At 44.1% G+C, this 25,753-nt stretch overlaps 1 protein-coding gene across 2 annotated transcripts in view; it reads left to right on the forward strand.

The window, feature by feature from the left end:
- Slc23a2 (solute carrier family 23 member 2) overlaps positions 1-23,015 on the forward strand; it is a 95,189-nt gene extending 72,174 nt beyond the window's left edge. Inside the window, exons 8-16 of one of the 2 annotated variants that reach the window (XM_028754736.1) lie at positions 341-522; positions 4,033-4,153; positions 4,606-4,762; positions 8,596-8,743; positions 10,284-10,389; positions 13,297-13,426; positions 14,563-14,700; positions 17,092-17,187; positions 18,612-23,015. In XM_028754736.1, coding sequence (XP_028610569.1) covers positions 341-522; positions 4,033-4,153; positions 4,606-4,762; positions 8,596-8,743; positions 10,284-10,389; positions 13,297-13,426; positions 14,563-14,700; positions 17,092-17,187; positions 18,612-18,844 — 1,311 coding nt within the window. In that variant the 3' untranslated portion in view covers positions 18,845-23,015. Of the gene's footprint in view, positions 1-340; positions 669-4,032; positions 4,154-4,605; positions 4,763-8,595; positions 8,744-10,283; positions 10,390-13,296; positions 13,427-14,562; positions 14,701-17,091; positions 17,188-18,611 lie in introns of those variants that run through there. The other variant, XM_028754740.1, reaches the window with a different exon arrangement.
- The last annotated feature ends 2,738 nt before the right edge of the window (positions 23,016-25,753 follow it).

Here is a 25,753-nt window from a genome sequence, read left to right on the forward strand (position 1 = left end):
TGTGCTGGTCCTCATTTACCTCAGCAGTGATGTCATGTTAGTGTGCTAGTCCTCATTTACCTCAGCAGTGATGTCACATTAATGTGCTAGTCCTCAGTTTTCTCAGTAATGATGTCATGTTAGTGTGCTGGTTCTTAGTTACCTCAGCAGTGATGTCATGTTAGTATGCTAGTCCCCAGTTACCTCCATGGAAACCTTGCTTGCAGGGCCCTGGGGAGCATCCCAGCTCTCGTCCTGCTATATGATAGGACTTATTGCCTTGAAGAAATGTCTGTTGTGGTTGCAGGTTACATTCTGAGTATTTAATATCACTCTCAAACTGTGCCCTTTTCTTTTTCAGATCCAGGGGGCTATCATCATGTCCTCATTGATAGAAGTGGTCATTGGCCTCCTTGGCCTGCCTGGGGCTCTGCTGAGGTATATTGGACCCTTGACCATCACACCCACTGTGGCCCTTATTGGCCTCTCTGGTTTCCAGGCAGCAGGAGAGAGAGCCGGGAAGCACTGGGGCATTGCCATGCTGTAAGTGTTCTAAGAAAACTTCTAGAATGGGGACAATTTTTACCACTGTGTGGAACAGCCTTGTGAAATACTTGGAACAGTCACACTAACTTGAGAATGAATAAATCTATTAAGACAAGAATGTTCTGACACTTTAAATTTTATTCAGTTCAGGCCAGGGCTAGTTAAGTGATTGTTTTAGATCAGAATTTGAGACATGGTAATGGTCATGTTGTTCTAAAGGAAGACTGCAGTGATGTGTGCAGATGGGAGAATTGTCAGGTTTGTTCATAGTGTGGTCCTTGCTCCTGCCCTTTGAGGTCATACAAAGCCTCATGCAAGTTTGCTGTGCTGGGACAGCACATTGTTTAGAAGAAGCTGGCAGCAGAGAGATGTTGTGGAAGGACCTCTGTGCTCTCACCTGCTCTCAACGGAGTGCACTCTGTTGGCAAGGCCACAGTCTCTCACAGGATCTACTTGGTTGGGCAGTATTGGTCCTTCTGGTTGGTTCTGCATAGAACCAAATGCATTGAAGATGTTGATCAGTATTGTATATTAATGAAGACATGTAGGACTTTAACAATCTTATAAGAGAGAATTCACATTGTTTTTTACATTTGTAGAGTAAATGTAAGGGTTATATCATAGGAAAATGCTTCTGAGGATCTGTCAAAATTTTACCAACTAATAAAAATTTTAAAACAAAATATTTCCAATTTTTTTGTTTTGGGAAATATTCCCTATTTAATAACACAGCATTTATTAATTTCTTTTACTGTACCTCTGTGCTTTGTTTAATGGTCACACAGAAGGTAGAGACTAGTGTTCTGTATACATAACAAGTGAAGAGACAGAAGCACAGCGAGGCAGTGTGACTTGCCAGAGCACACAGCTAGTCAAAGGTCAAGATTCTCTGAGTCCATGTGACCTGGCTATGACTCAGCTCGTGGTCACTCCTGCCTCTGTGGTGTGCAGGCATGGGAAAATACCCATGAGTTCTTCTTATTTTCTCCCTTCACTGAAGGCCAGTTAAAACCCTCTCCATACAACATGTGTGTACATATACTGTTAAGGGATTTAACTCAGTAAGTATTATAAAGCTAACATCGAGTTTATAAAACATTAAAATTTAGGACCAATAGCAGAAAAGTTAGGGGAAAGAACTCATAGGAATTTTAAAACACATAAAAATTTATATAATAACTCCTAGTCATTAAAGAGATTGGCGCAGTTACTAATGATTTAGCAGGTGACAGTAGCAGCGATGATAACTGTGGAGAGCTTACAGTGTCCTGAAGAAAGTGCACAGAAACTTTTCTCTCCAGCAGGTAGTAAATCATGTGTCCAAAGTGGGGGAAGTTTACATAAAAGCAGAGAAAACAAATAGAAGTAATACACAAAAGCCATCTGTCTGAGCTAAGAACCTTATAGACCTGCCTGGCGAGGCTGAGTAGAACAGAGTGTGTGTGTACATATGCAGTGAGGGCTGACCCTATAGATCGGAGAGATCTAGATTGAAAACCGTGAAATTTTTCCAGAGAAATATAAATGGTGAAAATGGACTCCTCATACTGTCCCCTGGGAAATCCCATAGCATCCACAGTGACCTCTATGTGAGAAACACATGAACGTATAGCCACTCCATAAACTCTGCAACTAACTTGGCCAGGGCTGCTCCACAGGGTGCCTGGTTTTAGATGGTACACACCCCAGACGGCCCCCTCTCCTGCCTTTCCCCACACTCCAGCTTGTTAGACTCTCCCCTCCTCCCTGGGGCCCACATGCAGCCCAGGACAGACTCTGCATCTGTTTTCCTCCCTGGGGCTTTGCTCCACTTTGGTCCCCAGCTCTCCTTGTTTTACCCTTTTCTGGCTGTTTCTAGTCTATGCAGAGCTTAGCTATTAGTGTCTTCCAGGACCTTTCCTCTGTCCCTCTTTTGAAATCTCAGTGTAGACTCAAGCTAGACTTTTCTCAGATCTCTCTTTTTCTTGGTGAGTCTCTTAAATGTTTTTGGAAAGAGAAACACTACAGTGCAGGTGGTTGTTGCTTGAAACAAAGGTGACAGGTACGGTTGGGGGCTCTTTGGGACATTGTAGATAGTGTTTATCTTGAATAAATAAGTAGTTTCTAATACTATGTTGGTTTTGGTAGAATTTCAGTTTTGTTTTTGTAAATTTCTCTGGCCCCGAGGAACTGAAGTGACTTGGGCCCCATGAGTGTTCTTAGCCTTGACCTAAGCTGTCAGACTTCAATGGGTTACCAGTTCATCTAATCGCCACAGCCAGCAGCCTGTGCTCAGCCAGGCTTTGCACTACACCTCATTAGATGTGCAACAAGGAAGTCAATTTTCTTAGCTAGTAATCCTATCTCAGCAATTGGAATCAATAAGCTTAGCTTTGAGAACACTCTTCTTGTCAACTTTAGCTTAGGTGGCAAGTGAAAAAAGTCACCCCAAAAAGAGAATTTAGACAGCTTGTTAGTCGGTCAGGCACATCCTCCTGTGCCTTTTTTGTTTCCATGAAGCAATAGATCAACCTGGGAGGATGAGAAATGGCCTCCCATTTGCCAGCCACTTGGGCCTTCAGGTCAGTGTAGGGATCCTGCTGCTGGATGTTCTGGGATCAGGAAGTTTTGTAGTCAACTCAGGCAGTCTTGCCCTTACGACAAGCATTGAAGAAGTAATTAAACCCCAGGCTACAGATTTAGACCTTATGGTCAAGTAGATCTGACTGAATGGCTGACTTAGTGCCTGTGGAAAGAGCATGCTCACAGAAGGCGCCTCTCAAGAAGCTATGCACTTTCCTTTTTTAATTTTTAAATTTTTATTTTTTTTTAAGACAAAGTTTCTCTGTCAGTCCTGACTATCCTGAAACTCACTCTGTAGATCAGGTTGGCTTCAGACTTACAGAGATTTACCTGCCTCTGCCTCCCAACTTCTGGGATAAAAGGCGTGTACCACCACCACCAGCCAGCCTGTGCACTTTTCTTAAATATTGAAGTTTCACCTTTTTTCCCCAAAATGAATTCAATATGAATAAATCAAAAAAAATAAAGGAAAGTGGGAAAAATAAATCACCAGTCATTTAAAAATGTGCAACTGATCCTGGTAGCATTTGGATCCTGTCTTTCTCTCCCTTTGGTGTGTATGGACCCAAGTGTACACTTCTTCTTTCCCACTGCTGTGTGTGCACATGTATGCACACTTCCCTCCTCTTGGTGTGCACAGCAGTCCCTTAGTTGCTTCAAGCTGGTTGCTAGTTGTAAGTATCTTCTCTGGTATTGTTGTATCTGGCATCGTTTCCTTCTGCAGAGTGAGTTTTCCCCATTCTCTGGGTTTTCTTACTTTAGTCAGTATTAAGAAATTCCAGGCCCGCTGATTGTGACATTTTTCTCCAGATGATAAAGTAACATTTCCAAGTTGTAGTGAGAAGGACTAGCATTAAATATAGGTGAATGAACTGAACACATGAAATAAATTAAAACTTTAGATGCAACAGCTTTTCATTTTATGAATTTTCTTTCTCTTCTCAGGACAATTTTCCTAGTGTTACTATTCTCGCAATATGCCAGAAATGTTAAGTTTCCTCTCCCAATTTACAAATCCAAGAAAGGATGGACGGCATACAAGTTCCAACTTTTCAAAATGTTTCCTGTGAGTAGCCGATCAGTCACCTCACCCCTACCACAGCATCCCTTTGCTCACACATTACGGCGTTAGGAAAAGGAAGGCTATCGGGAGACCCTCCTGCATCTGTGATGGTGACACTGGAAGGCTGACTACCCCAGTCAGCACAGCCTTAAGGGCTAGATGCCATCTGTGTAAGGGTGGTTCCAAGATCAGATCACATTATTTTGCAGTGCCACAGAAGGACTCCTGTCCATGGCTCTGAGATGTGACCCACGTGGTCCCTGCAGGCATGTTACTCATTCTTCTTCTACTGGCCAGACTTTGGAAGGGTACAGTGAGTTTACCTGCATGAACCTCTCAGTGCACTTCCACTGAAGCAGTTTTATACGGTACTGACGATGGTGGGCTTGGGGTGCTGGTTGCACAGTAGGAAGGGATATTTTACCCAACAAAGACTCTGCCCTTGACCACTCCAGATAATCCTGGCTATCCTCGTGTCCTGGCTGCTGTGCTTCATCTTCACGGTGACTGATGTCTTCCCTTCCAACAGCACTGACTATGGCTACTATGCACGCACAGATGCCAGGAAGGGTGTACTTCTGGTAGCCCCATGGTTTAAGGTTCCATACCCATGTAAGTATCAGGAGGGCCCAACTGAGAGGGGTGGGAAGTATAGGCAAAAAGCTCTAGATAATGAAAAGCCTTTTTGGAATGCTCTTTACTTAGACATTTTTTTCTAATCATTTGTGTGTGTGTGTGCAGAAGACAGCCTCAGAAGTGGCTCTCACCTTTCCTTTGTTGAGAATTGGGACTTTTTGTTTTTGGCCACCATGTACACCAGGCTGGCCATGCTGTGAGCTACAGGAGCCCACCTCCTCTCTGGAGAAGCACTGGCATTACAGATATGCAGTGCTGTGTGGGTTCTGGGGAGTTCAGCCCATGTCCTCATACGTTGCATGGCAACCATATGGCAAGCTCACTGAGCCTTCTCCCTAACTCTAAAGCTGGAAGATCATCTTGGCCACTGTGGTCACTAGGGAATTAGTGGAGGGAAGTTCTTGTCCCCAGAGGTCAGTCATCCATAAACAGTCACTGACCAGTTCTCCTCTCAGGTTAACTACTTGTCCTTCGGGGCTCTGTTAGGCTCTGAGCTGTCATGGTGAGGATTTGAGGGCACTTGCTGAGAAAGACAGCACAGAGCTCCTTGGTACCAGAGCTGTGAAAATGAAAAGACCTGGAGATTAGCTAGCTGGCCGCCCTGCCTGCAGGGTTTATGTAACCAGTTTACTTTGGTCACAGATATAGAGGTAAACTGATACTTGAGGGCAGCCGGAAGCCGGAGCTTAGGCCTCAGTATTGGGTGACTCGGGGTCAAAGCATGAACCTCCACCCAGATCTCCTGAGTGACAGGCAGCATTCTCCAGATCCCAGCTCTAAACCGTACTCGCCTGAACCAGTGGCTATAATGCTGGTCCCACATTTTGGGGTTTTCTTAGAGAATGAGCTTAGCCAGGCTGAGCCAGTTACCCCATTGAGCTGCCTTATTTTCTTATTTTACAATGAGAAACCTAAAAAGCAAGAAAAGCCAAGAATATTAAGGTTGGGTCAAAGATGATTCCTGCAGGCCTGCTGAATGGTGGTAATATTGGCAGCTCTCCCCTTTGTTCCTGATACTTTACAAAAGCTTTAACAGGCTTAGCCTTCTAAAATAACATTCTCGTCACATGGCGTCTCAGTGTGTATTTATATATACTATCCTGTTTCCAGAAAAATGTGCTTGGTTCATAAACATACCTATAATCCAAGATAAATTGAGACTAAAGGTTACTTGGTAAGGCACCATGGGAGGACAGAACAGAGAAAGAGCCTCAGCACACGCACATGGCCCGCTCATGCTCATGTCAGCTTCCCAGCTGACAGCCAGTGGGAATATAAGCAACCAGCTGATCCTCACTGTGAGGGGCTCTCCAGGGTCCTTATGCAGCCCATACATGCAATGGTGCCACTGAATAGGCAAGGTGTGTGGCATCAACATGAGGGTAACTGAGCTCATAAGCGTCTCTTCAGGACAGCTTTCAGCTTCCAAGATCTAGCTAACTGTCTTCTACTCAGTTCCTGAGTAAAAGGATACCCTTAGTCCTGTGCACTTTCCAGCAGTTTGGGTCAGAGAGAAAGTTTTCAAATATCAAGCAATGCTCCCAGCCTTCAATATTGGAAGGATTGCTTAGATTAATGTTAACATACAGAATTCTGGTCCAAGATGTCAGCAATGCCAAGTTTGAGAACCTGTTGCACCACCCTGAAATGTTAGGCCAGGCACATGTCCCTACAGATTGCCAGCTCTGGGAGGCTGAGGCAAAAGGATTATGATTTTGAGATCATAAACAAACTCAAAACTAGTTAGCAAACAAAGTTCTAGTTAAAAGGAGAGATAAAGTAACAGCTTTAAGGCAGAAGTAAAAAAGGTATGTGTGTGTACACACATACACAGAATGAAAACAGATAAATCAATTAAAAGTTTAAGAAGGGGCTGGAGAGAGATATAATAGCTCAGTGGTAAGAGTTCTTCCAGAGGCCTTGGCTTCTATTCCCAGCAGCCACTTGATAAACCACCTGTAACTCCAGTTCCAGCAGGGATCTGATGCCCACATACAGGCGAAGCACACACATGGTGCACAACCATCCATGTAAGTACACTCAAAAACATAAAATAAAGTCTTTAGAAACTTAAAAAATATTTCAAACTTATCAGACTTAAAGACTGCGGGTAAAAGGAATTTAAAGTGTACTTCACGAAAAATGATTCAGGCGGAGTATCCTCTTTTCCAAACTGCTTGGCACTCTGGATATCTTAGAATTAGATAGTTTTGGATTGGGAGTTTATGTACTGTATCCCCAGAACACTGAGAGTAGGTCTAAGCATGAAGGTCATATACATTTCACTCAATGATAAACCACCTGAAGGCCATTTTACACACGCTTTTTAGTACAGCTGCATTTTATTTTATTTTATTATTTTATTTTTAATGTATATGGATGCTTTGCCTGCAAGTATATCTGTGCGATGTTTTCCTTCCTAGTGCCCATGGAGGCCAAAGAGGGTATGGTATCTTCTGGAGCTGGAGTTATAAACATTTGTGAGCTGCCATCTGGGTGATTGAAATCAAACCGAAGTCCTCTTAAAAACCAGTACTCTTAACCTATGAGCCAGCCCTCCTGCATTTTGACTGTAATGTAGCACAGAAAATTAGATTTGGAATTTTCCACTTGTGATGTCATGTTAGTTCTTTTTAAAAAAAAACCCACCAGATTTTGGAACATTTTGTATTTTTTAGTTAGGAATATGTTCATCTGAAAATGGTCGAATGTAATAGGAATCTTCCCTCAAAATCAGGATACTAAAGAGAAACCAGTGTTAACATTGTAACAGCCAAAACTCCAAATGGAACTTGACAAATAAGGTCCGTGAACCAACCCTGAGAGAAAGTACAGGCCGGCAGTGCGGCTCCTCTGACTGCTCCCACTGAGTAGGGCAGTCCCAGCAGGAGCACTCCGGCCCTCCCCTCGGCTCCAGCCCTGGTCTGCGCATCTTAATCTTTCTCATCTTAACTGTTCCTGGTCATCTCAGAGTGCCCAGAGCTACTCGGTTTGCTCCTGCACCAGAATTGTGTTTTCTATTTTCCCACTGTGTGACATCTGGGTTATCATTCCTAATGGCTCAAGGAAGAAGGGCAAGTGAGTTTATCAGGAGTTTCTTCATATTGGCAATAAAAGATAGATACACTTTCTAAAGAAAAATGAGTTAACTTTTCCTAACATTGTTTGTAGTATACTCTGACAGCAAACAAACCTGCAAGTAACAAGGTAGGGTTTCGGCACACTTGACTGTCGGATTAGAGTAGCTGTAGACTGTTCACTCGGTGCCACTACCTTGTACCCTGATTCCTACCACTGTATTATGAATCCCTGGAACAAATTTCTATTCCAAGCCAGGAATGTAGTCCCAGCCCTGTAAACCCCACACTCTGGAAGCTGAGGCAGGGGGCTTGCCTACGCACGCACGCACTCGAGTGTACACACATACACACACACACAGACACCCCAGGTTATCCAGTAACACTATTTCAATAAACAAAAGCAAAACAAACTTTTGTTCCACCATAGCAGGCAGTGTTAAACTATACATTAGTAGAACTAGGAACATGACTTTGAAGAAGAGAACTTCCCATCCCTTCCACCTAAGTGAAAGCTTTCTTAAGGTGAGGAGGTCAGCTCTCAACCAAGGCCCCAACTCAGTAACCTTCCCACACATCTAGTGTATTAATGACTTAAGATCCAAAAGCAGCCAGTTTGCAAGAGCTTCAAAATCCTGCAGAGATAGTGCAGAGTTCCCTGAGGTCCTTCTAACCTTTGCCTGTCCCTAGAGGTAAGTGAACAGGTCTTTCATGGCTGTCTTCCCTCCTCAGTTCAGTGGGGGATGCCCACCGTCTCTGCAGCTGGTGTCATTGGCATGCTCAGTGCTGTTGTAGCCAGTATCATTGAGTCCATCGGTGACTACTACGCCTGCGCCAGGCTCTCCTGTGCCCCACCACCTCCTATCCATGCAATAAACAGGTATGTCCCAAGAAAGACCTGCTCATCTAGCCTGGGGGAAGAAGCTGGGAGCTTTGGAACTGGCCGTTCGCCTTTGGCCAAGTCACTGCCCTTAGCACCCTGCTTGTCTCGTCGTGGCACAGAGAGAGCAGCATCCTACCTTCCTTCCTCCCAGTCTCTCTAGCTGATTGGAGAGGAGAATATATCTCTTAGGAGTTTGAAGACACTTACACACGAAGCTCAGTAAAACAGACATAGACATTGCCATTCTTTGCTTGGCTTTGAAAGTAGACACATTGTCTACTTTGATTTTCTGTTGTCTTCTTTTCCCAAATGCTCACCTCACTCCACACCACCCCAAAAACTCAAACTTTAGATTAATTGTAGTGGAACAACATCTTCAGGGTTATAGGATCCTTCCTTCCTTCCTTCCTTCCTTCCTTCCTTCCTTCCTTCCTTCCTTCCTTCCTTCCTTCCTTCCTTCCTTAATAAATGCAGGTTTATTGGGAAGCTGCTTTTGTTTTTTTTTTGTTTGTTTTTTTTTGGGGGGGGTTGTTTGGTTTTGTTTTCATTTTGGTTTTTTGAGACAGGGTTTCTTGTGTAGCCCTGGCTGTCTTGGAACTCGCTCTGTAGACCAAGCTGGCCTCGAACTCAGAAATCTGCCTGCCTCTGCCTCCCAAGCGCTGGGATTAAAGGCGTGCGCCACCACTGCCTGGCTTATAGGGTTATTTCTGAGTTGAGGAAATTGTGGTTTTCTCCTGTTCAGTCCTGGGTGCCATAGTCAGACAGATGGCAGGACATTTTTCTTGCATCAGACAGTAACTGTTGTAGGTATGTCAGTGGATATATTTCAGTTGCCCTTCAGGGTGATCTGTTCACAGTCATGATTCACAGAAACAGACAAGAACAGGGAGAGATGAGAACTCTTAGGATCAGGAGTCTTACGAGCTGTGGGGTTTGCGCTACTTTAGCTTCTGAAAGTCACTGGGGATTTATCCTAAGGTAGGCACCAGAAAAGAGCACAAGTCACCTCTCACTGTTGTTGTCCCTCCAACACCAGTCAGCATGACTTGTACTGGGTATGGGTGAGGGCTCTGTAAGGCTTTTCACAGTTCTCTCAGAATTGCTACATGTGAGGAGACTGCTCATTTTAAATTTTCAAAAAAAAAATAATAGTTACAAGCTTACAAAGCATTTTTTCCTTATGAAACTATTTTAATAGCAAAGAATCAAATTGATGTGTCTTACTTTAAAGCACAGCTGATGTTTCTTTTAGATTTAGTAGTTCTTTAGTTTCATTTGAAATTATTTTAAAGTATTTGTGTCTAATGGGCAGTGTGGAACTAGCCTTCTTAGAGCTGATAAGCATATGGGAATTGTCCTCAGCCCATCAGAGAAGGGACCTGAGATTCTGCAACTGCTACTGATTAGCACCCCTGCCCCACCCAAGGGGGCATAATTGTTATAGGTTTCAAACATTAAGAGCCTGTTTCAGTGTTTCCCCATAAATGACGGTTTCTCTTTCTCCTCCCTCTCCCGCCCTTTTTTTTTTTTAACTTAGGGGTATTTTCGTGGAGGGTCTTTCCTGTGTTCTCGATGGCATATTTGGTACCGGGAATGGCTCTACCTCCTCCAGTCCCAATATTGGAGTTTTGGGAATTACAAAGGTATAAATGTTTTCCTAATTAAATGGCTGAGCATCTGTTCATTTCAATGATGGGTCTGACTTGACCCTTCCCTTTTGATTATCTTCCTTTCCCATCTTCTTTCCCCGTTGGATGAGTTTGGAGTGCCAGCTAGGAGACCTGTCTTCGTTTAGCCACCAGGGTAGGAGGCATCTGGGTATAGCTGTGGCATACATTGGTTAAGCATCCGCCTGTGCCAGGCCTGTGCATGACGAAAAAGAAAATTGGAGTTTACATCTGAATGAGGGAAGACCACAGAATTCAATAGAGCATGCTGGATGAGAGATGCTTGCTACTACAGAAAACCATCTGTCACATTAAATAATGGTCTCAAACTTCTGGGACAGAACTCTTTTCAGTAAAATTTGAAGTCATGGTGAAACAGATCTTGGATCTGACTCCTAAACTCACTTGACCCTACCAAGCACTCTACCAGACCTAGTTATTGACATGTGTACAAACCTACAGCTGCCCCACTCCCAAACCCCACTTCTGTAAGAATGAGTCAGCTATATACCTGTCAGCTTATTATGGGCAAGTAAACGTTTTGTCCCAGTTGCCTTATAGTGCTGCTTGCCAGGACATTGAGGAGCACTGGTTGGCCCAGCAGCCATTGGATGTTGTGTAACTAAAGGCTGTTAAGATTGATTCCCCTTTCTTTTGGGGCTGTATGAGTCATAAGTCTCCTTACCTGAGAAGCCAATCCGGAAGCCTTCTAGACCTGTTTGACCTCTAGCTCCATGCCGATTCTATAACCAGATAAAAAGAAACCCAGTACTGTTTGGTTCATCTTGATTACAAATCCAGGTGAGAGGGAGCAGCATCCAGATGCAGGAAGTACACCTGACTTGTTTGGTGATCTTCCCGTAAGAGGCAGGGCTGATGTAAGCTCAGCTTCACCTGTGCCGATGGCACCATCTGCTGCTGCCTATTGCTACCAGTACGTGGCACAGAGGGAGGGAGACTTAATGATTGTTTCCTTCGGTACTGTTGCTGGAGTCTCAAGTACTGCCTGTGAAAGGTAGCAGATGTGGAGCCTGGGGAGCTGAAGGTATGGTCTGATGGGCAGACTGTACAGTAACCAGCCACCCCTGAACTTCTGTTTTCCCACAGGCCTATGGGCAAATAACTAGTTATAAAAAGGCAGGTTGCTGAGAGGGTCTCTTGTTTAACAGGCACCATCCTTCTGTATCCTTGCAGATGTCACAGAACAGCTGAGGTCACTGAAAGGAAACACATACCCTTTACAGCATGACCATGGTGGCTCAGGGGTGACTGATCTTGAATGGTAGAGCTTTTCTGAAGTGGTGCCCAACAGTATTTACTCACTTTGTTGTGCAGGGAAAATATATCCATGAGTGCAGTTCCCACAAGGCCAGAAGTTAGCATCAACTCCCCTTGGTGCTAAGCTAAGGTACTTGTGAGTCTTTAAACATAGGTGCTGGAAGAACAGCATGAGCTCCTAACCTCTGAGCTAGCTCTTCAGCCCATCATTTATATTGCTCTGAATCCCTTGTTTCTCCAGGCAGAAGCTGTATCCCTTCAAGACACTCACTGTCAAGTCCCTAGTCTACATCTGCCTTAGAGCAGGGAGGTAGAGCTTGGAGCAGAAATGTCTATGTGGCCCCAGCCCTGTGGCCAGCTAGGAAGACTCCCTGCTTGGGGTGAGAGGGTGTGAGCTGTGCAGTGATTAGACCTCTCATCCTGCTAAATGGCATGGGACAAACAACCTTTATGAGTAAGGCACAGCTTTTAAGTCCTGCAGTTCCAGGTCTAGATCCAGGCTGTCTTACATGGCAGTCAGTAGCCACATGTAGCTGTGATCACTTAAATAAGTTAGTGTTAGAGTTTCCTTATCCAGTCACAATGACCATATTTCAAGGCTCAGTCATTGCACACGGGTTGGTAGCTGGTGGACAACAGCACATTCAGAAAACATTTCCACTGTAGCAATCTCCTGGACAGACAGGCTGAGCCATTGAACCAGACTTGGTTTGAAAGACTGCTCTGTCCTCCACCAGTCTGCCTGCATTTATGGCAGCTCTGCTGTTTGCAGCTTTTCTCCAGTTACTGCGTTCCTTGGACTTGGAATTAATCTTCTCACCAGAGATGAGCTACCTGCCTTGCCTGTGCTAAGTGTGGGCCATGTGTCCCTCAGAGAGGACAACAGGACACAAGTGGGAATGGGCTGCCCTGGCCCCATGACTTTTTCTCATCATGATCACAGCAGGTTACCTCTTTGGTCTCTGAGCCTTGGTCTGTAAAAGTAGCTTGCAAGATGTTAGAATGTATTACCTGATACCAGTTCAGCATAGCTTTCTGGCATGGTCCAATTATCAGCTATGTTACAGATACTTTCAAAGGTACAGTGGGCAAGCAAACCAGCAGTTTGCATTCTTAGGCCCATTCACTATACCACCTTTTATGGGCAGACAGCTCTAGAGGAGGTGCTTCCACAAATGGAAGGGTGCTATTTACCTGACTCTGGAAGGTGGAGTTGAGTCACAAGGACTGTTTGGGTGAAAAGTCATATGCAAAAAGTGGGAGAGAAACAGGAACAGTATGTGTCATTGTTGTATCCATGACTCCAGCCCAGGAAGTCATTTCAACCAGTGACCCTGAAAGCCCACACTCAGCTAAAGCAACTACACCCAAGAATAGATAAAGTCTTAATCTCTAACTCCTGATCCCAGGGGTCACCTGTTTACAGCTGCAACAGTGAACTGAGGTAGTGGAATGGAAGGTGGCAAGCATAGAGGGGATCTTGTGTTGTCTCTATAGTCCCTGTTAACAGAACAGAAAGTCTAACCTAGGTCCTGCCCTAGACACTGCCATATTTGCCCTGGGAGACTGGGTTGAAGAATGTGTCTGCAACTGATGTGTCCACAGGTTGGCAGCCGCCGAGTGATCCAGTATGGTGCAGCTCTCATGCTGGGCCTGGGCATGATTGGCAAGTTCAGCGCCCTCTTTGCCTCCCTCCCAGACCCTGTGCTCGGAGCCCTCTTCTGCACACTCTTTGGTAAGAGCCCACTTCCTTGGTAGCAATTTACTATCACCCGCCCTTCTCCATGTTGGCAGATTCTTTTTTAAAATCAAAATGCTTATTGTTGCTCTTTGCACAACTTTTCTATACAGGCGTCAGTCTTCAGACCCAGTAGAAGTTTTGTGCAATAGAAACTCAGCACTCAAAATCTGGACCATAAAAATACATGCAAAATGTACTTGTCTGAGAACACTGAACTTTGAACAGAGCACTGAGCTGCACAAAGGCAGAATGAAAGCAGTGTTTCAGCTTCACCAAAAGCAGTCATCATAAAAAGTCACCTCATACACAGCAGCTAATTCTTAATGGAGATTTTGGTGATTTTGTCAATAAGATCTAACAATAAATCTAATAGTTTCCACTTTAAATTGTAAAAGGTGGTGCTTCAAAGATATAAAGATTTGTATCAGTATCCAAGTTAAATGTATGTTAAAGATAGAAGCAGTCACTAAGAAAATTATATGAAAATTAAGATAAAATTTAATCCCTTTAATTAGAATTTCTATTTGATTTAATTCAGAAGTATTCCCCCAATAAATGAACTCTTTCAACTGACACTTTCACAGTGGGACTTTGGGTTTGATCCGCACCTTTCAGATCCAATCATTGTGGACATGCACCAGATTTCTAACATGAGTTTAATCAAAATGCTTAGAGAGAGTAAGAGATGACTCAGCAGTTAGAGCACTAGCTGTTCTGAGGGGACCTGGGTTCAATTCCAGCCCCAACGTGGACTCACAACCCCAGTTACAGAGCATCTGACATTGACTTCTGGCCTCCATGAGTACTAGGCACACACACTTGGTACACAGACATAAATGTGAGCACAATACTTGCATAAAGTTAAAAAAGAAAACTAAACTGTACCATTGTCTGTCTACTTGATTTAAAGAAAATGTAGCATGATATTTATGTGTGATGTAATAATTCGGGTCAGAGACAGGTGGTCATACTCTACCAACCCTCTCTTTCTGCCACTGCACTGGTCTCCAGGCTGGTTTCTGAGGGACAGAGAAAGGACACATGGGAATCTATTCTCAGCCTCCAAGATAACCTGTCAACATGCTGTAGACAGACTCAGTGGAACTGTGTTCTGATGCTTTTCTCTCCAGGAATGATCACAGCTGTTGGCCTCTCTAACCTGCAGTTCATTGATTTGAATTCTTCCCGGAACCTGTTTGTGCTTGGATTTTCCATCTTCTTCGGGCTTGTGCTTCCAAGTTACCTCAGACAAAACCCTCTGGTTACAGGTAGGAGAAAGAGGTCTTGAATCTCAGGGTAGTTGGGATTTCAACCATAGATTGACAAATAGCTCTTGTAATGGGAAGAATTGCTGAATGTTTTTTCTCTACCTTCCTTCTGCATCCTGCTCTGATTATTTCTGTGGAAGCCACCAGGCTATCCCATAGACATTAGCGCGTGCCTCCATACTTGCCTGGGGGTGCCCTTAAATTGGTGGACATTTGATGTGCTAAAGTCTCACTGTTTTGTTTGGTTTTTCGATTGGTTGGTTTTTCAAGACAGGGCTTCTCTATAGGCTTGGTTGTAGGCCAGGCTGGCTTCTAATTTATAGAGATCTGTCTGCCTTTGCCTCCCAAGCTCTGGGGAGGCACTCACCACCACACCCATTTTTTTTGTTTTTGTTTGTTTGTTTGTTTGTTTGTTTGTTTTCCCAATTTTTCTGTTTTATTTTACATGTGTGAATGTTTTTCCTGCATTTGTGTACATGCCCATCAGCTGCATGCAGTGCCAGAAGAGGGCATCAGCTTTCCCTGGAACCAGAGAAACAGAAGAATGTGAGGCACCATGTGGATGCTAGAAACCAAACCTGCCTCTGCAAGAACAATAGGCACACTTACCCAGTGAATTGTTGTCTCTCGCTGGGTCTCAGTTTTTAATGGATACCTCTTCTTTGGCTCTGTAAAACTTTTGATTTCTCGGACTCATGCTATATTAAATTGTATAATTCCTTAAAAGTCAACTTCACAGACTTTGATATAAAGTTTTCTGTTTTCAATTCAAGAATACCTAGAGCCTAGAAAGATGGCTCAGTGGTTATGAGTTCCTTTTAAAAATATTTATGTGTGTGTGTATATATATAAATATGTGTGTGTGTGTGTGTATGTGTGTATGAGTGTTTTGCCTGCATGTATGTATATGTACCACGTGTGTGCCTTGTGCCTGAGAAGGTCAGATGAGGGCTTTGGTTCCCCTGGGACTGGAGTTAAAGACAGTTGTGAGCTATGTGTGTTCTTGGAAATGAACCTGGGTCTTCTACAAGACCATCAGGTGTCTCTATCCAGTGAGCCAACTCTCCATCCAGCCCCAGTTGGGAGCTCGTAATACTCTGGTAGAGGCCCTGTGTCCAGTTTTCAGCATCCACATGGAAGCTCACAACCGCCTGATCTGGAAGTCTAAAGCTGTCTTCTGACCTCTGCAAGCAAGCACTGCATGCAGTTAGTGTCCAGACACACATGCAAGCAGACACATGTCCACACAAGAAACAGATCTCTAAATACAAAATGCCTATTTAGGGCCTACTCTTTATTTTAATAAAGCCCCGCTGTCCAGCAGCATGACCTAAGGAGGAACCTTTTTAAGAATATCTGTTGCTACTGATGCATTACTTTAACAATTGAATAATTCAGGACCATTTGTTCAAATTTTCTTCCTACATAGGCTCTCATATGTAGTCCAGATTGGCACTGAACACATTTAGTAGGCAAGGCTGACCTTGAACCTTTAATCATTTTGCCTTCACCTCCAAGTGCTGGGGCCACAGGCATGTGCTACCATACCTGGCTCAAAATAACAAAGCAGGCAATCTAAATTTGAGGGCAGCCTGCTTTACATAGTGAGTTTAAGGATAGTCAGGGCTAAATAGAAAGATCCTGTCTCAAAAAACAAGCAACAGCAATAAAAAAAAGATCCCCATTTTTAAAGTGGCATGAACAGGGAGGCCTCGTGGCTCTTTTGTAGTCTCAGCACCCAGGAAGCTGACACAGGAAAATTGCCCTGAGTTTGATACCAGCCCCAGCAATGTAGTGCGTTCCTGGCCAGCCTGAGCTATATGTAGACTTTGTCATCTCTCCTCGCAAATATTGTTATTATTCACCTTGTAATTTTTTGCAGCATTAAAACAGCCACTTATTAAAAAGATTTAATTTTATTTTATAAATATGTGTGGTTTTTGCCTGTGTGTATGTCTGTATTATATGTGGGCAGTACCCATGGAGGTTAGCAGAAGACATTGGATCCCTGACAACTAGAGTTACACATGGTTATGGGCTACCACGTGGGTGCTGGGAAGAACAGCCAGTGCTCTTAACTGGGGAGCCGTCTACCAAGCCCCACAAAGGCCATTTTTAGTACTGAATCTTTTGTAGGTCTGTAGACCACACTTCATTACCTCTACAATCTATTACAGTCAGTGTTAAAGTCACTTTACGTGGTTCATCAGCTGTGCACTGTTGTTAATACCATGAACTTACTGTTGCAAGTCTCCGTAATAGCTTTAAATGTTGCTGGCACGTGTACAACTGAGAGTTTCATATGCTTAAAATCCTCTGTTAACTTTCAGAGGTGTCCAGTCTGCTGCCTCCTCCTCATGCCTCTTAATGGTGGTTCTGTTCTGTGTCCAGGTATAACAGGAATTGATCAAGTACTGAATGTTCTTCTCACAACTGCTATGTTCGTTGGAGGCTGTGTGGCTTTTATTTTGGACAACACCATCCCAGGTATGTGCCGTATGTTAGGCTTGTTAGATGCACAAGCAGTTCTGGAGGAAGAGCAAGGCCTCAGTGTAGCCCAGGTCTTGAGCTTTGTCTCCCTGCCTTTGTCATACAGAAACAAGAACCACAAATAGTGCTCAGTGACTTTTGCTGTGAGTACCAGCTACCCAGGAGGATTCCCTAGGTAGTAGCTAAGGCCGGAGAGTCCCTCCAGTCCAGGCGGCCAGCCTGAGTAATATAGTGAGAGCCTGTCTTGGGAGTGGGAATAGGAATAAATCAGTTCAAAGCTGTCACTGGTAAACATTGTTTTCTGAAGTGGAAGATATGATACTCCATCCAGATGACTGCTACAAGACAGCACATACATCAGCCTGTGTGTGTCAAGAAGGCAGAGATGGCTCAGGCACACCCTGGGTTCCTGTCTTCCTTCTCAGCCTGAGCCTGCTGCTCTACATTTGTATAGTCCTGAGCTGCTGCAAGTAAATCTCTCAGAGAGGGCTGCTGTGCTATTGTTAGATGCTGCTTTTAAGGACAGATGACACAGTCCATCTGTCTGTGTCTCCCATTGGTTCCTCAGCAGTTTTGTGAATGAGACATTTTAGTGTTGGATTGGTTTTTTTTGTTTGTTTGTTTTGATTTTCTTTTTTTAAAGAATTATTTACTTATTTTATGTACATATGAGTACACTGTAGTTGTCTTCAGACACACAGCAGAAGAGGGCATTGGATCCCATTACAGATGATTGTGAGCCACCATGTGGTTGCTGGGAATTAAACTCAGGACCCCTAGAAGCAATCAGTGCTCTTAACTGCTGAGCTATCTCTCCACTGGATTGTTTTAAGGGGTAATCTTAAAACCTTCAAGTCTAGGAATAAAACCAGTACACCTCCCATGCCCCATATCAAACTGGAACAAAGCAGTAAAAGCTTAGGTGAGTCCAGTTGCTCTTTGAAGACAGTGTGTGTTTTACATTGTCATTTTAGAGAGCCAGTTCTTTTACTACATTCCAATAGATGGTGAAGAAGGCATAGTGAGGTGACTAGCCAGCCAGTTAGGAGACTGATTGGTGATAACCTGGAAAGTGGTTACTTGCCTACATCAGACCTCAACAGTGAAAAAGGAGTCCTGTAAAAAGACGGGGAAGACATGAAGTCACAAAGTCACTTGACTGTGGAAAATGTGGGATAAAGAGGAATAGCCACCCCAAACTTTTTTATTTTGGCACTTGACGAGCTAAGTATCTTCAGCTCCAGCTCCTCAGGTTTTCTGTTTGCTGTCATTGGGCAGATTTGGTTTCTAGAGTGAGTGTGTGTGTGTGTGTGTGTGTGTGTGTGTGTATACACATGCACATACACATGAGCACTTTGTCTGCCTGCCTCATTACTAAGATAACTAAGTATTCCTTTTGTGTTTCTTCGTGTGCGGAGCAGGTACCCCTGAGGAAAGAGGAATCAAGAAATGGAAGAAGGGTGTGAGCAAAGGGAACAAGTCTCTTGACGGCATGGAGTCCTACAATTTGCCATTTGGCATGAACATTATTAAAAAATACAGATGCTTCAGCTACCTGCCTATCAGCCCAACCTTTGCAGGCTACTCATGGAAAGGCTTTGGGAAGAGTGAGAACAGCCGAAGTTCAGACAAAGACTCCCAGGCCACAGTATAGCCTTTGCTGTGCCCTGTGGCCTGGCCACAGTGAGGCATGTATCTAGTTCCTTGCTGAATAACAAGGAGATATATGTTTGTATATCTACATGGCATCCTGCACCTCAGAGCTAAGACAGGCTGCACATCACTCTTCTGTAGTGGGTGGTGATTGTGTCCAATATATGGTGTCTCACTTGTGTCCTTATTGGTCCCTTACCCTTTCTGTGTCCATTGCTGGCCATGGTCACTGAACTTGAAATCACAGTCCTGCTATTGGAGTGGGCATTTGGAATCTCTAGTGCTTCTGCTTTCAGTCCCCTCTGCCTTCCAGCACTCTGTTTCCTACAAGCTGCTTCGAGGTCCAGGGGTTTCTGCTTCTTAAACACTATGTCCCAGTCTTCTCACGTGACCTCAGCCTGAACCCTGTGGAGACCTCTTCTGGCCAGGGGGCCACTGGTGTCCTTACTTTGTTGTGATTCTGTTATCCCTGATACCCCAGGAGCCTATTGACCTGACTGAGAATAATGGCGTGTCTGTCTTGTGACCAGATGTGAGTGTGCATAAGGTCCTGTCTAGCTATGACTGGGTGGAACTGTACAGGAGATTGACAGGGAATGGAAAGGTCCTGAGTCAGTGGGATTCTCAACTGTGCTCCCTCCTTGTCACCCTGAACCCATCCAGGCCAGCACAGTTCATTCTAGTCTGTTTTACTGGCTGAGACACCCTATTTGGCATTTTCACTACTGGTTGATGTATGTATAGAGTGCCCACAGATAAGTCTATGGATGTCTTGGCTCTGCTCTCCTGTACTTATGTGTGTTTTATTCCTATTTAATGTTATTGACTATAGCAGATTTTTGAAATCAGTGTTTTCCGTGTGAACTTCCAACCTTGCATCCTGTTCCTTGTCCTGTACTCTTTACTCCATCAAGAAAAGAACCAGCGTCTGCAAAAGCCGTGGGTGCCATCAGGGAAGCTTCTTGTGTTGGCTGTTGAAAGCCAGTGACAATTGTTGTGGGTGTGTTTTGTATTGCTCTATACCATGAAAGTGTAAATACTGTAATGTCTAATCTATTTATCACAACTGACTACTGGACCAGGGCCCAGAAATGTGGGTCAAGTTACATGTGAATTTGTTGGTGAAGAAGGGAAGCTGGGACAGTAACGGATTTCACTCATGGGATGTGCCATTATCTAGCTAAGGTCACTCCTTCCTTCTGTTGCAAGTTATTGCTGGCAGATCTGGCTTAATAAGACTGTGTGTGAGTTGTCAGGTCCCATGTCTACTGGATCTTGATTCTTGCAGGAGGGAAGATTTGATCCCTTAGTCAAATAGCCTGTGGAATTTGTTACAGAAGATAGTAAAAAAAAAAACAGTCTTTGGGTTCCCTCTGTGAAGAGTTCTAACTTGGAAAACAAAAGTCTTGCAGTCAAAAGACTTGTACGGAATTTGGCTTTGGTTTCCAAGCCAAGGGAAAAGCCGAAGACACAAGTAATTACCTTGCTTCATGAGATTGTACCTCTTAAGTGGCTATGGACCTGGTTGAACTGTGGGTGACAGTGGGCATCTCCGTCACCCTTAGCAAGGTGTGGTTCTCAGTGCCTGTCCATGGTATGTGTTCTGTGCCCAGGCTGGCTCAGTGTCATCATGTTGCCAGGTCTTTGGGTTTCTGCAACCCTCATGGCCCTTGAGAGTTTAGGGTTGCAGTAACGCCTCAGAGCCACTGCATTGTTTTGCCAAAATCTTACTCCAGATTAAGTACAGAACTTGGTTTCTAACCGTATTTAGTTTTATATGTCTATTCAGACAATTAGTGCTTTGGAAGCACATTGGTGAGTAACTTTTTGTCCCTCCTTCTTAGCAAGCCAGTTGGCTGACAGCTCTCCTGCTCTGCGTTCGCTCTGTGCCTCCATTTGCATTTAGTTTAGTTGATCCAGTTTCTCTGTTCTGACAAGGTGGAAAACTGGTAAGCATCTCAGATCTGCAGTATTGGGGTGCTACAGTCAGCAGGAGCAGGAGTCCACCCAGAAGCCTGAGAACGGCCTGTAATCCAGGCCGTGTCCTACCACCTATGCCTGTACTGCCGAGTACCACCCTAGTCTTCTGTTTGGCTGTAGTTTGCTCCGGGGCTTTCACTATCAATCTGGGGCATGGGCTCAGCAAGTATCTATGTGGCCAAGGAAGTGCTATGCCAACATCTCCCGTTAGAAACAGGATTTCCCCTTCTTGCTTCATCAGTGCCAAGTTTTGATATTCCTGGAGAGGACAGGAGGTGGGAGCAAAGAGAGGAGTAGCCTACGCATGTGCCTCCAAGGAGTGGGATGCTGTCTATACTACCGTGAGTGATTGTTACCTTGTAGGCACTAGTAAGGTTTGTCCCATGCAGCTTGTAGTCCTCCCAAACATATAGGGAATGTGTGTTTATGTACCAGATGGGGAGTTTTTAGGGGACTTGGTGGCTATGTGATGTCTGTCCATTGTGTGTCCAGTGTGGACCTGCATTACTGGAACTTGGAGCTGCTCTGTTTGGTTACCAGTGGACTGTTAGAAAGTATTTCAGATGTGAGCATCTTACAGGGCATTCCATCCCTAGTTCTCACAGTGAACACCCACCTCCTCCCTCTGAGAGCAAGCATTTGTGTCAGCCACAGGAAGCAGAAGTATTAAGGAGAGAAGTGCTGGCAGCTACCCTGTGGGGAGACTCCCTTGGGAACGTGGTAATGGCAGCGGCCTTCCTGCCTCTCATTCTCATTTACAAGTTAGACTTCGATTCAGTAGAACATTTATGCTCAGAATGTTTCTTAAGAGGTATTCGATTGGGATTAATCCAGGCAAAAGAAGAGGCTTTATCAGAGAGCTGGAGTGAAGCATTGTGGGTCCCATTTTCACAATAACAAATTCACATGCAGGACTTACTTTATACTGTAGAATACTGACTTTCATGATGACAACTTGATTTATGCATGAATATCAACAGTATTTCCATATAGTAAAATAACATTTCTGCCCAGGATAATAGTCACAGTTTTCCAGGGAGGGAATGATATAATTTTCATGACAATGTCATGTGCTGATAGAATTTCTCCATTGATGAACCTCTAGTATGTGTGTATACTTTATTTGCCCATGTGTATATTTTATGATCGTGATCTAAGCTGTTAATTCTTTCATTCATGTCCCTGCTAAGACACTGATATTAGCAACTTAGACTTAGAGTTGGTGATTTTAATCTTCAGTCATACCAGCTCCACAGAGATGAGGCCTCAGTCCAGAAGCCATCTTCGTAGAAAAGCAGCAGGAGCCTACAGATGGCTGTGCTTGGAACAGACATTTGGCTGCCAGTAGCAGGCCTGGCATGGTGTGCCATGAGGGGCCTAATTACCTAACTGTTGTTGGACACCAGCTGTGCATACCTGAGCATGCCCAGTGCATATTGGGTTCATGCACAGCTCCCGGACCCAAGCTCTGGCCTCCAGGGAGCTGTGTCTTTCTCCGTCCCATTAAGATTTGGACACAGATAAGACATCTTCCACTTTCCTACAGTCATCTTCCTACAGTCAGAACCCCAGTAGTACAAGAAGGCCCCTTATGTGGCAGCATTCAGCTCTCATCCATGGAACCCCAAAGCACAGTAGTGCTGGGCTTCCCTTTCCAGCAGCCTCACAGACCTCTCCATGCTTTCAGGATGTTGACTGCCATGTCACCACTCTGATACCCAGCATTCTCGGATTGCTGTAAATGTTTCCAGTGTTTAGAGCATTCATAACTGACGTTGCTGTCTGCTGCCATCTGACAGACCAGTGAATCCTTTTCTGTCCGTTCCTAACAACTTTTATTTGACACATTAAAGAATTTCTGACTGTCCTTAAGACAGTAGAGATGCCTCTCTTTTATTTGAGTTTTGTGACTGACTTTGCCTATATATCTTTCTGGGGTTTTGTTTGTGTTTATTCTTATTTTGCATACTGAGGGTATTTGGGGTGGGGTTGTTTTTTGAGATGTGTAATTCTTTTATGGAGTTTTTAAAAAGAATTTTCATATTGTTTTTCTAACATGGCTTCATTAAACGTTTAAGTATTTTAAAACTATGTAATATTTGGACCAGATGTTGTGAATAACAGTAGAGAAAAGCTATTTTATTCTGTATTTTTAAAACTGTTCCGTACAAATAAAAGCTCTCCTGGATGTAGTTCTGTTGTCATGTGTCTCTTTCTTGGGCTGGAATTCAATTAAAAGTTATGAGTATTAAGGTTCTTGAGAAACAGATCCCCCCCCCCCCCCCGCCCATACACACACACCCCGACACATACACAGCAGAGGACTGCCCGGTCTGGTCTCAGTGGGAGGAGATGTGAGCCTAACCCTCAAGAGAGACTTGAGGCCCCAGGGAGTGGGGAGGCCTGGTGGAATGGGGAGGGCATCCTCTTAGAGATGGGAGAAGGAGGAATGAGATGAAGAACTGTGGGAGGGTGGACTGGGAGGCAGGCAATGACTTTTATTTTTTATAAAAAAAAAATAATTTAAAAAATAGCCAATGAGATTGAAAAAATATATGCATATATACATATGTGTATGTGAATTTATTAAGTCAGCTTACATTAAAATAATAACAGCTGAATCACACCTGAGAACCAGGTAGTTGCTCTGTTCTTGACTCTGGGTGTCTCAGTAGTTAGTTGCTTGTCACTGGAGAGGCCAACCACCCAGTAGTCTCTGTCCACAAGGTATGGCACACCAGCAGTCCTAGTCTGGTGTCATAAACCTGAGAGCTTCATGGAAGGGTGCTGGTTCTGATACCAGTGAGGAGTTAGCACCGGCAGCAGCTGAGAGGCCAGTAACCTTCCTCTTTTAACCTTTCATGCTCCCTTTTTCAAAAAGCTGCGCCTATCCAGAAGGTTCCATTAATGCAATGAGGACAGTTCTTCAGGTGAGACTCCCTACTCCAGTGAGTCTAACCTGTGGTTAATTGACGTTTAAACCGGAACACCACAACCCAATGGAGGCAAACTGACTAGTAAGGAATTTAACAACTTCACAGGAGGTCTTGTCAGCACATAAGAACTGAAAGCTGGGGTGGAGGGGGTTAATCTGAACCAGTAGAGTCTTGGGAAGGAACAGAGGGGCAGGTCTCTGAGGTGTCAGAGAGGAAGTGATCATGATGGATTTGGGGACAGGTTAGGGTGGGATTTTAATCCCTTTATAAGCAGCAGCCTCACCAGGAAGCCAAGTTGTGGGAGGCAGATAAAGGCCAACCGCTGCTGCTTTGCAGCCAGGCCCCATTCAGCAGGCGCTGTGCTGGGGAGGAGGCCAAAGGCAGATCTTGAGGGGTTGGACATAGTTTTCAAGTTGGAGCAAACTTAGAATGACTCAGCCTCCATCCTTGATTCTTCCCCGACAGTCCAGGACATAATGACACTTGCTGCTTTGTGGGCCATACAGCCTGCTACTGCCATTCACTGTCCAAGGAGTTATGATAGCTGAGGTTGTCCTCTGCCTCTGAGCACACAGAATCAAAGAAAAATCCAGAAGCTTCCAGAGAGAATTAACAAATCTGAACCCAAAATAACTAGGATCCAATGGACATCAATGTTCTCCTTCGTGAAGTCTCTTTCCCTCCCCCATCTCTCCCTTTTCCCTCCCCTCCTCCTCCCCTTTCTTCATCCTTCCCTCAGCTTTGAGAGACGTAACCTCTTTGTCCCACAGAGTGATATCAAACTTATAATCCTTCTGGCTCCATTTCCCAAGTGTGAAGAGGGCAGGTGTACCATTATGTGGGACAAGAAGACCCAATATTTAAATTGATGGATAAGTACTTCTCCAGGAAGAGAAACAGCCTCAGAAGTGCTGTGTGTGATGACTGAAGGGTGGGTCAGCAAGAAGCTTGGTGAGTCTCTCAATAAAACGCAATAACCAAAGGGGGAAAAATATATCCACAATGATTCTAAATTAAGGCCATACATATCAAAATGGTAGTGGGGGAAAAAAGAGGACCTAAGACGTGAGAGAAAGAAACAGGCCCAAACGGACCAATAGTTAAAAATAACCAAACTGCCAGTCAAATGGTCATCTGGCCATGCAAAAATCCTAAGACTTGCTCCTAAACACTGGTGTTCAGAAACATGTTCTGTGATTGTTAGAAGCAGCAATGGCTCATTCTAAAATTGATAGTGTCTGAGCAATCCATATAAAGTATCTGATCATTTTTGTTGAACCTAAAAACAACTGGACTTGTATATGTTTAATTTTGTTGTTTTCTTTATAAGGATCAGGCTGCTGTAGGCTAGGTTGGAGGGGGGCTGACTAGGCTTAAACGTCATCCTCTACCATAGATATACTGCGGGGCATTGCTTACAGCATGGTTCTGGTTTACATAGGATATACAAAGTTATGCATAAGAAATTGAGGTGAAAATCACCTTGGGCCATTACTAATCGCCTACCAAATTGTCAAAGACACCCCCGAAGGGAGCGATCTCAGGGCCAGACCTTTCTTCTTGACAGCTGAAGCATTTCTCAGAGGTTTCTTTCTGACTGCATTCATTGAAGGATGTCTGAGTTTGTTTAGTAGTAGGATTTGTAGTCATTTTGGCTGAGAATTTTCTCCCAGGCTCATTTCACGAGCTGATCCTTTAGACTTTTGTCTCAGCCTGTTATCTAACTCCCTGGCTTTGCCTTCATCTCCTTCTCAGACTCTTGTTTATTCTGCAGTGACTAATCACAGACTCCTTCGTGTTTTTGTGAATAGGTACTTAAAGTAACAGAGTTACTTAAGAATCTTAAGGAGATAGAATTATGGGTTACTTTTTAAACTTTGTATTTCCAAACTACTTTCTACTTAAAATACAAGTTGTATACTTTTGTTGAAAGAAAAGAGAAAGAGCGAGAGAGAGAGAGAGAGAGAGAGAGAGAGAGAGAGAGAGAGAGAGAG

The sequence above is a fragment of the Grammomys surdaster genome, unplaced genomic scaffold (assembly GCF_004785775.1).
Source record: "Grammomys surdaster isolate TR1022 unplaced genomic scaffold, NIH_TR_1.0 129, whole genome shotgun sequence".
NCBI lineage: Eukaryota > Metazoa > Chordata > Mammalia > Rodentia > Muridae > Grammomys > Grammomys surdaster.